The following is an 18,183-nucleotide window of genomic DNA, read 5'->3' as shown; positions in this document are numbered from 1 at the left end:
ATTTGCCAAGTATCTTCAAAATATGTCTTCAATATATACTTCTAAAACAATGCCCCACCAAAAGCCAAACACAGCAATGTGCAGTCAGCCTGGAAGGAACATTTAAAACCAAAATGGCACCAATTCACTAAGCAACTCTTGTCGTGGGTGTTAATTGTTTCTAATGGCATAGTTAGCAGTAGACACCACACTGAGCATTGGCATTTACCCCCAGTGCTCCCCAATAAGGGGCACAACCTGAAATTTAGCTATCAAAGTGATCCATTGTGAAAACCCGTGCTAATTAAAGATATGCCACTGTCCACTTGTTTTTAAAGTTTATATATTAAGCTAATAATAAAACCAGAACAAAACAATATAGTGTTGGTATTTTTAACAATGAAAACTTTTCCAGCTTTAGAAAAAAATTGATTTAAGGAAAAGGGTTTTAAATAACATAATAGCATGGAGCACAAGTTTATTACAAGAGAAGATAAATGCTTTCCTTTTTTTTCATTTTAATCAAGTGGGATTTATCTGAGGGTTTCAAATCAATTAAGGTGATATATCACATTAATTTGATTTGATTAAAGACAAAATCAGTAGAAACAGAATAGAATATTGTATACACAGAATATTCTGTGTATACAAAATATACACAGAATAGAAATTAGACAAAATTCAACATCATTTCATTGATAAAATTAATTTTTAACAATTCATGATAAAAAATCTCAACAAATTCAGCGTATAGGAAATATACACAATCAGGGCTGTGAAAAGACATACGCCCATCCTCAGGGGCGAGATGCTGAAAACCTTTCCTTTACACAGGAGGAGACAAGGGTGCTCACTTTGCTATTTCTGTTTAATGTAGCACAGGAAGTTCTAGCAAAGCCAATTAGGCAAGAAGACATAAAAGCTCTCCAGGTTGTAAAAGATGAAAAATGGCCTCAGCAGATAATATTATCTTATATTTATGGAAAAGATTCTGAAAATCCTAGTAAACCAATGAAGTGAGGCTTGGATGGTGCTATAGCAGGCTAGTACTTCACCTGCCAGTGCTGGCATCCCATATGGGTACTCATTTGTGTCCCAGTTGCTCCACTTTATTTATATATTTATTTATTTGTTTGTTTGTTTATTATCATTTTATAATACAATTCCATAGGCTCTGGGATATCCCTTATCCTCTTCCTAACTCCCTCCCCCCCTCACTGACTTGCCCTATAACATTACTATAGTATAGTTCTTCATATACAGTCATATGTCCAGCACTTTTTTAAAAATGTATTTATTTGTGAAGCAGACTGAGGTCCAATCCATTAACTCTAATCCTAAATGTTTGTAATGACTGAAATGGGTAGGATCCAAGAACACAACCCAGGTCTCCCACTTCAGGGCAGGAACCCCCTTGCTTAAATCACCAACTGTTGCCTCGTGGGGTCTACACTGGTAGGAGATGGGAGACAGGGACAGGAACTGGGGCTGGGCATCCAATCCAGGCTCTGTAATGTGCGAATCAGACATCGGAATGTTGCAAGGCTAACCACTCACCCTGCGACTACTCATCATAATCATAACGATGAGCTTTTCTCTACTGCTGGGGATGTGTTCCGTGTTAACAGAAAGTTGATTGTAGCTTATAATTTTGTGGGGGAAAAACAGTTTTTCAATTATAGTCACTCCTCAGCATCCACAAGGAATTAATTCAAAATCTCACAGATATAAATATGTAGATGGTCAAATTCCTTTTGTAACATACTGTAGTATTTGCATGTAACCTTTTAAACCGCACTTCAGCTCATCTCTGGATTATGTGTAACACCAAAAACAATAAAATGCTACACAAATATTTGTTATATTGCATTGTCAGAACATAATGACAAGAGAAAATCTGCACTTGTTCAGTAGAGTTGTGATTTTAAAATATTTTTTGGTCTACAGGTGGTTTCATCTGTGGAAGTGGAATTTGTGGATACAGAAGGTAGATGGTAATGTGGTAATGTCATGATCATTGTAAATTAACAACTATGAGTGTTCTGGATGGGTAAAATACATAGTCTTGGTTTGGTAATACAGGTCTGCATATCCACTGTTTAATCTCTAGCTTGGTGGGACTAAGTTATGAGACAAATTACAATCATGTTAGAGAATTATCTGTGTTGCATTCAATCCCTGACATGAGGTAGGCATGTTAAGTCTCATTCAAAAGCAGTATAATAAACTAATATAATATATAATATAATATAATATAATATAATATAATATAATATAACATAGTATAATATAATATAATAAACTAATAAACTACTGAAATGCAGTTCTTCTATATAATGAGCCATTTCAAAATCTTTTGATGTGATCCCTACTACACAATGATGTAAAAATGAATAAAGCTAAACCAATACGTATTTTCACAAACTACTCCAACACTGGTTTTAAAATCATCTCATTACATATCATTCATGAAATTTAAATAAGAATGGTAATACTGGAAAGATCATAATTTAAAGAAAAATGTATAAAATTTAGGAAGAGACATAACTGGAAATTATGATACATAATGACTTCCTGGTGGTTATCACAATGCTAGTCTTGCTCCAGTGCATTCAAGCCAGAGAGTCCTGTGATAACACCTACAGTAACACTGATGCTCTACTGGAATTCTGTTTCCTTGGTGTCTGAGACAACACACCAAACTGTAAGAAGCAGTAATCTATTTGAATTGCTGTGGCATTTACAAAGGCCAAAAATTAGTGTTTGATTTTAAGCAAAGCGATAATATAACAACTTTTCTGTTTCAAAAAAAAAAAATAAGAAGAAACAAAACATGGTATTTTGTTTGGATCCAAACAATACTTCCAAAAATGTCAGAATATTGCATTTCTTTCCTGCAAGATTTGAATATTAAAAGCAAATTCAAAGACAAAACCATTTTCTGATAAGCACATTAAATTACTTTAAGATACTCAAAATTCTGCCTTTGTGTTTTTTTTTTGTAATCATCTATGTGATTTTAAATTATCACATTTTCCATTTTTCTTTCAGAATATATTTTCTCTCACAGGGTTCATCTTTAAATTCTGCAAAGTTCAAACAACTTTACCATTATCTTCCACTGTCAACTCAGAATATTTCCAGTCAAAATAAATTCTCTGAGCACTAGATAACTAGTAATGCAGTACCAGCTCTCTGGTTGACTATGCCTATCAGCTATGAATTTGGTTTGCCATAATTATTCAGAATGAAAGACTCTAAAATTTTGCCCAGATTTCTGATATTGTTGCAGTTTTTCCACTGCCTAAGAATTGTGACTTATACATTCTAGCTCTGACATTACAGCCTGAAAAACAACCCAATCTCTAACCTTTACATTGCAAAACCTGGCAAGTATTTCCTCCAGGATTCCTTTAAGTACGAGATGTGATATAGGCAAGGTAACATAATTATGGGATATTTATACTTTCTTATTGAAAACTCTGGCAACTCAATTTCACAACTATTGAGTTACAGCAAAAATCCAGGGTTCATATATATATGTATACACACACACACACACATGTATATATAATGAAACCTCTGAAACTGAACTCAATTAAATGATTTGAATGATTCTTTACAGAATAAAAATATCATGACATGTCTTTTGGACATTACATTTTGTGAGCCAACTTGAATATACACAGCAATTTTTCATAATCCATCTGGAAGGCATGGTTTAAGATGATTTTCAAAGCGCAATTAAAGACAAAAAGAACACTTCCCCAAAGCTCTCATGGGCCATTTTACCACAAAGGTCTTTCATAACATCACAATACACAAACATTAGCTTACGGGAAAGAAATCTGAAGTCAGACATATGGGAAAATGCCCACTTCTCAAATTCAAAAGCAACAGGAAAATAACAAAAAGGAAAAAACATTGAGAGATCTAAGCTTTTCAAAAATTTTAAACTGATACAACTGAGAAACTAAAATGAAAGGGGGAAAAACAGATTAAGAATAAAACAATGGAATAATATAATGTGCAGAACTATGCTCAGTAAAATAAGCCAGTCCCAAGAGGACAAATATGTATTTTCTCTGATATATGGCAAACTTCATGCAAAATACAAAATAAATAGATACATAGGTAAACATGTATAAAGACATATTCTCACAGAAGAACTGCCTAATGGAGACTAGCACAGTGGGAAATGAAAATAGGTGGCAGTATGCATCTCTACTCCCAAATGTAAGAAGGACTTCCAATGGAATTGTTAAAAATACCTTAATAACAGGATACTAGGTTTTCCACAATTGCCTACATCTACAGTGCCATTACATACTTAAATAACAGAATGTTGGACTTGTGATTATTGATGAATGACTATACTACTGCAATAATATGCAAGAAAACAGTGGGGGGGGGTGGGGATTGGGAGGGAGGAACATGAGATGGAGGGGGAAATCCCCATATCTACAAAACCATATCACGAAGAAAAATTTAAAATAACAATATGCAGGACTAATCATAACTTTTTAAAAAGGTACTATAAAAGATAAAAACAACTAAACACCATAATAAGGAAAACTGTGATTGGAGCCATGATATTTATTTCTCTCACCCATAATCTCATTGCTACATATTTCTCCTAAGAAAATGACAGAAAAACAAATAATAAAACTGCATAAGAACACCCAGTACTAACCATTAAACAAACAAAAAAAATTAGGGCCTGGTGGTGGCCTAGAGGCTAAAGTCCTCGCCTTGAACATGCTGGGATCCCATATGGGCACCGGTTCTAATCCCGGCAGCTCCACTTCCCATCCATCTTGCTGCTTGTGGCCTGGGAAAGCAGTTGAGGACGGCCCAAAGCCTTGGGACCCTGCACCTGCGTGGCAGACCTGGAAGAGCTCCTGGCTCCTGGCTTCGGATTGGCTCAGCCGTCTGTTGCGGTCACTTGGGGAGTGAATCATTGGACAGAAGATATTTCTCTCTGTCTCTCCTCCTCTCTGTATATCTGACTTTCCAAAAAAAGTAAAATAAATCTTTAAAAAAAAAAATTAAAAGCCTCCCAAATCCTCAATAAGAAGCAAAAGACTGGCATTAACGACTGTATAGAATGAACTCTGTCATGAGGTTTTTTGCTAAGAGCTTAGATAGCAGCTCATGCATTTAACATTACACTGTAATTCAGCAAGTGATAGTTGCCAAAGAAGTGGTACAAGGAATCCTAATTCAGAAGAAGCCACTCCCTGCTTCCCACCAGGCTATCAACGAAGAGGAAACAGGATTTATACTGGTGGTGAAAAAGAATGGATGAGATTTTCACCAACAGAAATCAGAAGCACTTTTCAGATAATAGTAATAATTCGCTCTACTTCCAGTAAAAGGAGAGTTTATGAGATCTTCATTGTTTTCTTAAATTTTTTTTAAAAAAAAAATGGTTCCATGGACAAACAAGCCAGATATAACTTCAGTAAGCAATAGGATCTGGGATTTTAAGCATGACCAACACTGGGGATTAGGAATATTGGTGTGAAGGAAGTCAAGGGAGGGTAAAAGATGGGAGGTGAAGGGGACTGGAGTCAGGACAGCATCTAGACAGTCATTGTGATAAGCCAGGAGAACTGAACCTCACACACCTGCAAGGGACAGAAAGCAGTGAATCAGTCAATCAGAGTTGGCAATTGGTTGGGTGTTGGTTCCCGGGGAATGCAAATCAATGTGGTCATTTGACCAATGATATTAAAATCTTCTCTTCTGGGTTGATTGCTGCATACCCCAACGCATATAAAATAAGGGGAACTAGTTTAGATGAGATAGTAAGGAAGGAAAGAGATGTGGCTGCATAAATACTGAATTGAAAGTTTCTGGGAGTTCACCAATTACTTCCAGTAAGCAGATAAAGATACAGGCCCCGTGTTTTGGAAGGTCATGCAAGTATTAGCCTCAGGAACTAAAGAAAATGCTCAGGGAGAATGCCCACATTCAGTTGGAAAAGATGAAACACAGGATCAATATCTATGAAGTGCCCGGAGATGAAGAAGTTTCTGAAGATAATTTAGCATAATCAGGTGCCCAGAGACATGGATGCTAAGGGACAGTGAACAAAAGTAAAGTTTGTAACCAGACCACTAGAAAGCCATCCATGACCTCATAATTACTCCTTCAGTTGTGCAGCATTACCCTACTGCTTTTATGCATTCATGTATCCCTTCTTATGTTGTTGTATTTCTTCAGTGATATTTATTGAACATCCATTATTATCATGCTAGACTGTAAGGACTCAAATGGCTCTTTAATTTCCTGAGATTTAGATGTAAAATGAGTATATCACTAATGCTAATACAGAGGTTGGAGTGGGCCCAGCAAGGTAGACTAGTGGCTAAAATCCTTGCCTTGCTTGTGCCAAGATCCCATAGGGGTGCCGGTTCTAATCCCAGCTACTTCACTTCCCTTCCAGCTCTCTGCTTGTGGTCTGGGAAAGCAGTAAAGGAAGGCCCAAAGTCTTGGGACCCTGCACCCGTGTATAAGATCTGGAAGAAGCTCCTGGCACCTGGCTTCAGATTGGCTCAGCTCTGGCCACTCATTGTACCGCCTAGGGAGTGAACTAGCAATTGGAAGATCTTTCTGCTTAGAACCAGACAGGAAATGGTCAGCGTGGACCTTACTAGGAAGGACATAAAGATTAGTTACTCCTCACTAAGGTATTGAAGATTTCTCTGCACACCCCTCCTAAAACTGTTCTGCACCTCAATTGTTGACATATGCCTTGTTAGAGTTATAACACAGTTTAGACTATCCTAAAATCTGCCAAGTTCAGCAAAATTATGCTTCAATCCTATAAACTGCTAAATACTAAAATGAAAATAGACACGAGACAGCTGAATAGTAACCTATAGCCATTTTAAGGTGTACAGCAGCCGGTTCTGTGTATAAACTAAAATTGAAATGTCAATGAAATAGTTACAGGATGTGGTTAAGAACTCGCATTTTTTTAACATATTGGTTACTCAATACTACGTCAATTAATTCCATAATGTTGTAAATTGTCGTTGATGTTATGTTGTGGCTTTAAATTGATCGGGATGATATTCTGCCAGCTCTGTCTTCAGACCAGAGATGGTCTCTCCAAGAAACCGTTCAATTGACCTGGACAATAAGATGCTGACTCTATGCTTGGTATATGCAAGAAAGAATCTTGACTGAATTTGAAATGTAATACAGCAACAAGATGGAGGAATCCACCATGGGGGGAGGGTACGAGGAGGAGTAGGAGGAATCCCAGAGCCTGTGAAACTGTCACATAATGCAATGTAATTAATAAAAATTAATAAAAAAATATGTATTTAACAAAGGAAGATCTTTCTCTGTCTCTCCTCTTTGTAAATTTGACTTTTGAATAAGAAATCAAAGAATCTTTTAAAAAAGTAAAGAAGTTGGAGTATGTCTGGAACTTTAAGAAATGGAGAGAACAAATACAGAGACCTCTTACAGGGAAGACCTTAAAGTTTGAGAGGCTAGCAAGATCAAGGTAAGAATTGTTTAGAATGTGGGGAAATTGTGCATCAGTGTGTGGTGGGATTTATGGAGAAACCACGTCAGAACAGATCATCAGAACATTTGCCATATTGTAGGTTATATTTTAGCCTATGCCACCTTACCTGCAAACCTCCTCGACAGTTTTATAAGCTAAGGTCTAGCATACCAGTCATTATGAGAAACATGTCCTAGATAGCTTGCTCAACAAAGCAAGGGGTCAAGATTCAAAGCAGGCTGTCTAACTCCAGAGCATATGTTCTTAATCAGGAAGCTATACACCCTCAGAGGAGGAACCCATCTTACCTGGAGACAGGAGACAAGGGAAGCCCAGAAATGCAAATATGCGGGGAAGCAAAGCAGATGAGCTTGAGATCTGGGAGTATCACAAGATAACAGGAAAGGCTGCGACAGCAGGAAGGGGTAGGCGCAAAATTGCCGAGAAGCTGATTAAATTTCAAGGACTATATTTTGTCAGCAAACAGAACATCGACTATTCAGCAAAGGGATGGCTCACAGGCAGGGATTTTGGCTGGGAGACTACTGTGAAGTCATCCCTCAGTATTTTTGGGAGATTGGTACCAAGGTCCTTCCTTGGCTACCCAAATCCTCAGATGCTCAAGTCCCTTGCAAAAAATGGTGTCATATTTACATACAACTGATTCCCAGCCTTCCATATTAAATCATACCCAGACTGTACAGTGCCTAATAGAACATAAGTTTTAGGTAACCAATTGTGATACTGAATCTTAAGAATAATGACAGTCCATATGTGTTTTATACAGATGCAGAAGGTTGAATCTGAAAAGTCAACCATAAGACACATGTATGTCCAAAGGAGTTAATCATAGAGTCTGTCATGAAAATGAAAACTCAGGCCAATATATAGAGCAAAAGAAACACTAGGATTTGTATTTTGGACTTAAGATTTTATTACGATAGGACAAGGAAGAACTGATCAGAGTCATGTAATAGGGATATGAGAGTCCTTATTTGATTCATCTGACTTCTTTGCATGTTTCAAAATTTCCATAATGTCCACTGTAGACTCCTTCATTCCAAAAGGCAACAAGACTGTTACAGTATAATGAGAGCTTAAAGTTACAGTGGTGATGAAGAGAGAGGGACAAATTGCAGAAATACCTTAAGTCAAAAACAGCACCAATTGGTGACCACTTGGATTTGAAGGACTAAGAGAGGGAAAAATAAGTCATAAGGTTGTTAGGTTGTGCTTAATCTGGTCAACCACTCTAATAAAAATTGATAAAGTGATGCTATATAAACAACAAATTTTTTTTATAGTTCTGCAGTGTAGAGAAGATCCCAGAGCAAGGTCCCAGCCGATTCCACATCTGTGAGGAATCCCTTCCTTAAACACTGTGCCATCTCACTGTTCCCTCCTACGGCAGAAGGGGCAGGACAGTTCTCTGGCACCTCTTTTACAAGGTGGCAAGCCCATTCTTGGGAGCTTCCCTTTCATCATCTCTTCACCTCCGAAGATACCGAACTTCAAGCCAGATCACACTGGCAAGTGAGTTTCAACATATGACTCTCCAAGGGTCACAAATGTGGGGTTTTTAGCAGATAGAGACACCATTTAATAAGATCAGGAGCACAACACAGATAAATCCTGGATCATGAAGCAGAATGGTTTTATATTTATACAAATTATGCTTGGAAGTACTAAGGATTACAGAATCAATTCAAGTTTGTGAGAAATAGAATTTTAAAATAAGTTTATTTTTGAAACCCATGCATTGTTTTCTCAAATATTTTCATGAACTTTTGAACTTCTTGAACTTTTTTACACATAGATTGCAACAAATCTTTGTACCAAATTATGTTATCTATTAACTATTAAAAGGTATTTCTATGGTTTTAAAAATGTTTTATTTTTACTTGAGAGGCAGAGAAAGAAGACAGACAGAGATTTTTCCTTTCCTGATTCACTCCCCGAATGCCTACAAAGCTGGCAGTCAAAAACCTCCACGTGAGTCTCTTAGGTGGCTGCTGGGGGTTCAGCTTTCTGAGCCATCTACTGCTGCCTCTCAGGGTGCACATTAGCAGGAAACCAGAACCAGGAGTGGAGCCAGGATTCCCATCCAGATACTCTGATAGGAAATTATCACTGGCATCATAACATCTTGGGCCCAGTGCCCTTCCTTCATGAACTTTATGAAGTAGTTGCATATATCCAGGTAGCTGGAGCACAGAAAAAGTCTGATTTGAAAGAAATGGGCCTTAAAAAGATAGGCTAAAACATGGGAATTAACGCAATTATAGTGGATGATCCCAGAGGCAAAGGACCTAGCATGCATGACAAGACAGGAAAATGGGGGAGACTTGTAATACAAGATGTGGCAGATGAAACACATCAACATAAGAACCCACCGCAGTAATTGATGCAGTAAAGATCCACCAATAGGTGTCTTGTCCATGACAAAAGCTTAAGGAGAAACAAAATACAACATTTCTCCCCTGAAAGATTCATTAATTACAAGGGGAAAAGATCATAAGTCTCAAGAGAAGATTTCTGAGAGCAACACCCTACCAACTGATAACCAGATAACCAGCAATGGCATATGTATATTACAAGTCCCTGAAATGTAGACTGAGAAACCAACAATAGATATCACTTCTGTGGAATTCTTGCCAAAAATACCTCAGTATCAATCTAATCACCAAACTCATATTGAGGGACTTCCTACAAAAAAGCTGGCTGATATTCTTCACGTTTCCAGAAACACTGAGAAACTATCACAGCTTAGGAAAAAAAATGAAGGAAACATAATAAATAAGACAAGTTATGATTCTGGAACCAAAAAAAGACATGGGTGGGAAAAGTAATTTAAGGTAAATAAAGCCTGCCATTTAGTGGCACATTGCTCCCAAGGAAACTTCTTAGTTTTAATGATGATTCCTTCATTGTGTAAGATGTGTATCAAAACACGGAAATCAAGGTATGTAAGTTACAACATGAGTGAAAAGACCAAATTTTGGTGAATCTATATGATGACATGAGATATTTAAAGCCATTAGATAAAGAGAAATCTTGGAAAATGCTTTTAATTATTGTGAAAAATGTTGATATTCTTGAGAAAAAATAACTCTATACAGTCAATTAAAAGATCTCATCCTGGTGGAAAAACTATCAAAAGTTATGCCAAGACACTGTCAAATAAGAAACACAAATGCCTTTTAAATACATAAAAGATAAAACTATAACAAGGCTTATATTTTTCTTTCTTTATTAGGCTAAAAAATAAAATTTTTTTTTTGAAAGATTTATTTTTATTATTTTTTTTTATTGGAAAGGCGGATATACAGAGAGGAGAGACAGAGAGGAAGATCTTCCGGCCGATGATTCACTCCCCAAGTGAGCGCAACGGGCCGATACTATGCCGATCCGAAGCCAGGAGCCTCTTCTGGGTCTCCCACGCGGGTGCAGGTTCCCAAAGCTTTGGGCTGTCCTCAACTGCTTTCCCAGGCCACAGGCAGGGAGCTGGAAGGGAAGCGGGGCTGCTGGGATTAGAACCGGCGCCCATATGGGATCCCGGGCGTGCAAGGCAAGGACCTTTAACCACTTGCGCCACCGCGCCGGGCCCAATAAAATTTTTTGGTAAAACATCTTCCTATTGAAGGTATAATAAACCAGCCACTCTCAAATATTATTGATTAATCAGACTGCACACTAGAGCCATTTATATGGAGAAAATAATTACAACAGCTCTTAGAAGTGCAATGCATGTACCTCTATATCCAGCAATATTACTTCTAGGAATTTATTATAAATATTTATGAGTGGAAAACATAATCAAAGATACTCACTACAAAATTATAATTCTGAGGAATTGGATAGAACTTAAAAGCCCATCAACAACCAAAAAAAAAACACAAATGAAATAAATAACAATACATTTTATAAAAGGGTACTATGAAGTCAGAAACAATACATAATACTTCCACATGTATTAGTAGGATTAGGTCTCTACCATAACACTTCTCAGTGTACAAAGCATGGTGAACCACTGTGTGTAGCAAATTTTTTCTGGGAAAATGTATATTCTTAACGTGCACTGGAATCTCTGAAAGGAGATTTTAAAAAAAAAACTAATAAACTGGTTGTTTCCAGGAACTTTCATGGAAAGCACATACTATAGCTATTCAAACAATTATTTTTTTTAAGAAATTAAAATAGCAGGGAGAAGTATAGAGGAAGTCTGTGAATTAGGTGAAAGATAATTTATACCTATAAAATAGGAAAATTGTCACAAGACACAGATGATTCAGGGTGCAGTAAGAGAGATTCATAAACGACAATCCTGAGCAGTGAATTCTCAGGGGCCTCAGAAAAAGACCTTACACAGCAGAGCTCTGAGTCGGCCCATGTCCATGGGGATTAGTGAGCAGCAGACATGAATCAAAACCAAGGAAGAAGAAGGGCACATTTCTAATTGTGCAGATCCAGTGATTGAGTCAACTTATTTCCACCCAGAAAATGGCATATTTACATAGTTTTAATACTAATGTTTGAAGAGAATGATTCAGCCCTCTCACAGCTACATTTACACAGCACGTAACAAGGAGGCAAAATCAGTTGAGGAACTGATGGATCAATCAATGTTTAGGATTTACATTACACCTCCTAAGAGTTCAAAGGGTTTAAATGCTACATCTTCATTCATCTTCAGCCACGTTTATACACTCCTTGTAAAATTTAAATGGTACACAGGTGGGAGGGAAATGAGGCCAAGTCTCAAGGTGAATTACCGACAGAAGCAGTACTGCAGTTCAGCTTTCCATCATAATGTTTGGAAACACAGTGAGGCCACTTTAAAAGCACTTACTAGTGTTGCCTTTGATGCACACTTAAATGTGTAGTGTGTACATGCAAACATGCATATGTAGATACAGATAATTAATTATATGAAAGATCTTCTAAAACTTCACAGAAAATGGAAATAAAAGATAAACCATTTTATTGTCATATTTGAGACTGTATCAAGGGGTCTTCTAAAAGTTCATGGAGAATATGTATTATGGGAAACCTATACTAGAATCTCAATTTTTTCACCAAATAAACTGACATTTTTATTTTCTTTTTTTTTTTTGCATGAACCTGTCGTAGTACCCCTGTGACATACACATCCACTCACTATATAACTGGAGCTTAAAGTCTGCCCAACCAATGTGCTTGAACTACACTCAGGCAGAACAATCAGCACAACAAAACAAAAGAGTGAATCTGATCATGAAGCTGTTACAAATACAGAAACATACATCATTCTAATTCAGAATTTTTAGTCTGAGATAAAGGAAAAACTAAAAAAAAATTACAAATCAAATACATTTGTCACTGCACCCACTTAGAAGATTTAATTTAAAACTCAAACATCATCATACTGGAAGTGGAAATGCAAAGCTAATAACATCCATTGATGTTGACATAAAATTAGTATGTAAAATGAGAGATATGCCCTAATGATGAATATGAAGCTATGGTTTGCATTTGAACAGACTAAGCAAAAAAAAATAATTGGCAAAGAGGCAAATCTAAATGGATTTCCAGCTATTTAAACACTAAGTGCAGCTGCATGGTAATTTTCAGTGTTACAGATTAGGGGAAAAAAAATCTGCTTAAAGTGGAAATTGAAAACTTAAGTGTAGCCAGTGTGTGAACTAAATTGTATTTTGCCCCAAAAAAGTAATTTTTGAACATCAGACTACTCATTCCGCAACTTCTTCACCTTGACTATCTGGGGCAGTAAAAATGAAAAATATTTCCAGGAGTAAGCTTTTCCATTCCTGGAAATAAGTCAAGAATAAAAACATATCTGCAAAAAGAAGCTAATAAAACAACAGTTCATTTAAGCATAGTAACAGTGATGGAACAACTTAAGGTTTGTTGTTAACTTTCCACTAAAATGTCTACCCCTTTACTATGTTAAAAGTCACTCACTGTATTCAAATAAGCACCAGAATACCTTTTATAGAAGTTTTTCATGGCTATTACATCTTTGTGGAGTTTGTGCCCAAACCCTGGGATCAGGATTCCTGGGTTCCAATCCCACCTGCTATTTCTTAGTGTCCACCTGTGAATAGATTACTTAACCACCATGTGCCTCTGTCTTTTCATCTTAGCATGAGGACCACTGTGAGAATTAAATGCATTCACATATACAAGCAACACCAATCAATGCATGCTCAATGACTGGGAGCTATAATTATCATCATCACCATCTCCCACAGCAAGCATAACTTCATGGTTTAAAAAAAAAAATAGGGAAAGAGAAAATGGTGGCAAGCAAACCACAATTTTGCTCTCTTCAGGTTTCAAAGGAGTGCTGTTACCTGCTACCTCCCAAACCCTCTTCTTGGTGGAAGACATTCATAGGAACACCTCTGGCCACTTCTCAGTAAAGATCAATTCAGGTGGGAAAGTCAGGCCCCTTGGATTCTGCACAAGTGATTCCAGAAGAGAGTGAGGTGTCAGCTCCCTGCTGAGGATGTGCTTTCAGCCCTTGCTGTATTTCTCAAGTGCTGTCAGCCCTTAATGGGCTGGCTTGTGACTGCTCATGCACCTGACGGCGGGTTTCATCTTAAGGTCTTCCAGAATATAGCTCCATATACTTAGTTAATCCTGATATTTCTCAAGGTCAGACCAAAGACAGGACTTGGAAATCAGAGCATATGCAGAGAGATGCTTGCTTGTTCTTCCCCTTTAATTTACTGGAAGCTGCAACCTCTGAATAGAAGGAAAAAGGCCAAGTCTACAGGCATCTTGGCAAAGTGACAAGTTACCAAACAGAGATGTGAATTCCCACAGAGCAAACACACCAAGCTTAGGCTCCAGCATGCCCTCCCAAGTCCAATCCTACTGTGGTCCATCTGGCGTCGCGGCTGAGGGACGAGGGATGGGGAGAGCCCTCAGCCTTGAATCACACACACTCTGGTTCCTAAGGAAGCCAAGAGGGGCCTCTGCTAGTGTGTAGTCAGTGCTGCCTGTACACGGGAGGAAGGAAAGTGGGCGGCAGCATCCCTCCAGGGCCGAGTTGGAAAACAGGCCCCAGGCGAATGTCACCAGAGTAAACCTGAACAGGGCAAAATCAAGCTCTTGCAATTGGACCTTCTTTTTGCTGCCTTCCTTTTGTACCATCCACACCTTTATCAGGTCCTTCATCTCAGAAATGCCAAAGAGGCTCTGCTCTCCTCATTTACACCCGAGCATACTTCTAATGACAGTTATTTCTCTCCAGGTCACTTTAATGTGATTACGATGTCTAAAGCAACAAGAAGTTGCAGGCTTTTCAAACGGGGTCAATCCTGAGGCAAGGGTCACACGGAGCGGGTGGCCCCTACTCTGCTCACATGAGATTTCAGGCATTACCCTTTGATCAAAATAGTCCTACTTATACATGAAATATCTAAAACTGATAACTGCATTTAAAAGATACAGTACACAGACGGATTTCTTTTATGTTATCAAAAAAAAAAAACCCTGTAAAATGGCAATCCTTCAAATTTAAAATGAATGGGAAAAACTGTCAGAAAATGTCATTCTTGGGGTAGTGTCATCACTAACCATATAACCACAGACACATCATCGGAATTTTCTGGGCCACAGTCCCCAGTGATAAAATTAATGGGTTTGATAGCGATCTAAGTTTTCTTTCAGTTCTAACATCTCATGATCCATTAATTATTTTCAGTTCAAGTACATCTTGATAGCAAAAATTCAATTTGCATGGAGAAATAAAGTATGAGACTGAAGATATAAAATGAACTTCTAAAAGTAATGTAGCATGTATGTGAGAAAGAAGAGCAAATACCAAGAATTACCTTATTCTAAGCCACCTGACCCAATACCATTCATTTCTGCTTTTTAACCCTACAATAGTGAAAATTCTAGCAGGATTCTAGCCAAAAAAGCATACAGCCAAGTAAGAAAAGACTAGAACGATACACATATACGACAAAGACCATTGCAGACCACACTGGGGTCATTTTAGGTACTGACCTTCCACCAGTTGGTCCAAGCTGGAAACCTTCTTGAGCCCATCAATGGTGTAGATGGTCCTCACTCCCTGGGGCAAATTCACATTATCCGACAGAGTTCGGGTCAAATCAGCCAGCAGGGCTTCAAAAGATCGGAACCGGTCAGGGGAGATGGCATACACAATCCCTTTGAAGTAGCGATCTCCGTTTCGATAGAAGCGAACTTTCTTGGCCTTCTTCTCGGAGCTGAGCGTCTGCAGCGTGCGGGTTCGGTAGAAGCTGCAGTGGGCGCTGTGCGTTGGGCTGGGCAGGCCGTTCACCCGCGACCCGCGGCTGTACCTCTGCGCCTTGTCCCGCTCGTCGAAATGTTCCAGCTCCATGTCTCTGCCAAACGACATGATGGGCGGCTTACACGTGGCACCTGGAAGCCCCAGAAACAAACACAGACACACAAGTGGGGTTATTTGAAGGCCACAATTTGAAAGCCCTTTCTTAACTTAGTGGAACTATGGCTGTAATGAATGTGAGGCCAAAGTACTTCAAAAACATTTGTGGGGCCCGGCATGATAGCATAGTGGTTAAAGTCCTCGCTTTGCACGCCCGGGATCCCATATGGGCGCCGGTTCTAATCCCGGCCGCTCCACTTCCCATCCAGCTCCCTGCTTGTGGCCTGGGAAGGCAGTAGAAGACAGTCCAAAGTCTTGGGCCCTGCACCTGCATGGGAGACCAGGAAGAGCGTCTGGCTACTGGCTTCAGTTTGGCTCAGCTCCAGCCGTTGCGGCCGCTTGGGGAGTGAACCATCAGACGGATCTTCCTTTCTGTCTCTCCTCCTCTCTGTATATCTGCCTTTCCAATAAAAATAAATAAATCTTTAAAAAAAATTGTGGGTATATAGAACAAAAAATATCCATTTATTTTGGTGTAAAATATTTTTTCATAATATAGGGAAAGTGTATATTTTGAAAAAATAAAAATATGGGTGTATTTCATATATTTTGGCAGCAAACTGGATTATTTTAATTTCATTTTCAACAAACGTTTGGAGGTATACTTGTACTTAGTGTGAGTTAGAAAGAAGAGAACCAGAAAACAAAAGAGGCAGATTTCTGCAGAAATAACTGATCGTTATAAACCATGATTTTGGTAGAATTAGTTCCCAGATATTGACTGCATGCAACTTCCATGCTTCAAACATCTATTTCCAATGGCCAAAATAATGTTTCAAACGATTACCACCCCTATTTACAGATGAAGAAACTGAGGCATTGAAAGATTTCTCCCAAGTAATACAGCTAAGAAATGCTCGTGCCAGGAGCTTTACTGCAGGTGTGCCTGACCCCAACCTGACCCCAATGAGGACCGTATGCTCATCCTGCTAAGGGGTGGACCATGGGTCCTGGTAGCACCATACAGCTAAAGGTAAGTGGCCCTGGCAGACCAGGGGAGCAAGGGGACAAGCAGCGCTTAGCAGTCAGATCCTAAAAGTGTTAAATAGTATTTGTGTTCCCCTTGGACAGATGGAGAACAAATTAAAGCAGTTTGTAGGTTCTTCTAACTTCAGGAAGATTTTCCAGTGTATTCACATATTCAAAAGCAGAGTCACCAAAGCTCATTAACTTACATTTAGAGCTTCAGATAATTGGGCCAAAAAAATACAAAGGGAGGGGGAGGAAGAGGGAAAGGTGGTGAGAAAGGAGAGGAAAAACAACAGCAACACCAGTTGAAAAAAAATAATTTCTCTGGGGGCTTGATTGAGACCCGACACTGCTGATTCAGACTTGACCTAGATGACTTTGAGAAGTCTACTTGATAGATATTTTTGGTCCTCAATGTCCTCAACCACAAAATAGGCAAGAATGGTACCTATCTCACAGTTACTTCCGACTGTTGCATAAGTCAATGCGTTGGAACATTTAGGATAGTGTCTAGCATTCAGTAAGTTCATATTTTACTAACAAAGTCTTTTTGTTGTTGTTTCTGATACCAGAACAAACAGCACTAATTGGAAGAGAATCTCCCCTTTCTGGCGAGGGAGGGGCTTGGTAAGCCTGGATCTCCATTTCTTGGCCTTCTCAAAGGCACACCTGCAACCCCCACTCCCCTCCCAATGCATTTTACTTTCTATGGGACTTTGTTTTCAGTGAGCTACCCGTGGGATTAATTCAGCCTTGCTAAGAGGTTGGTTGATAAAGGCTCATGGTATTACCACTTGCAGAGGGATCAAATTTTAAAGATGACAAAACTTCAGTATTCAAAGGAAGGAAACTTTAATAACAAGATCCCATTTACATTGTAGTGGAATATATGGGAAATGGAAAATGTGAGACAAGAACCTTCCAAGTACTTTTCATGTTGCACCACATAGATGACATCGCCTCTTTCAAGGTCACCAAGGCTCACTACAAGTGCCATTCAGTCTTCCTGGCCCTTCTCTGACCCTCGGTAAACTAACCTCTGATTCATTCAGAGAGACACCATGTTCTTGCTCAAAACACAGCTGGAGATCTGATGCTCCCAAAATGAGTAAAGAGGAAGAAGGCAATATTTATGCAATATGTACCTGACACTACTGTAGAACTTTTAAAAGTCTGTGGAAAGTGATATTGAAGTATATTTATTTTGGTGCATTTTCAAAAATTCATGCATAATTCTTTATACTGTGCTTTGCTACAAACTTTCTGA

General features: G+C 38.5%; 1 protein-coding gene across 10 annotated transcripts in view; it reads right to left on the bottom strand.

Moving 5' to 3' along the window:
* The window catches only part of DCLK1 (doublecortin like kinase 1), a 321,237-nt gene extending 305,321 nt beyond the window's left edge, over nt 1–15,916 (bottom strand). For 6 of the 10 annotated variants that reach the window (XM_040991509.1, XM_040991511.1, XM_040991512.1 and 3 more), the window contains exon 1: nt 15,524–15,916. In XM_040991509.1, the coding sequence (XP_040847443.1) occupies nt 15,524–15,899 (376 nt within the window). In that variant the 5' untranslated portion in view covers nt 15,900–15,916. The remainder of the gene's footprint in view (nt 1–15,523) is intronic. The other 4 variants (XM_040991523.1, XM_040991521.1, XM_040991522.1 and 1 more) reach the window with 1 other exon arrangement.
* Between the last annotated feature and the right edge of the window lie 2,267 nt (nt 15,917–18,183).

The sequence above is a fragment of the Ochotona curzoniae genome, unplaced genomic scaffold (genome assembly GCF_017591425.1).
Source record: "Ochotona curzoniae isolate NIBS_2020 unplaced genomic scaffold, NIBS_Ocur_1.0 contig_64, whole genome shotgun sequence".
NCBI lineage: Eukaryota > Metazoa > Chordata > Mammalia > Lagomorpha > Ochotonidae > Ochotona > Ochotona curzoniae.
Note: the sequence above shows the minus strand (reverse complement) of the source record. Positions and strands in the feature narration are given on the sequence as shown.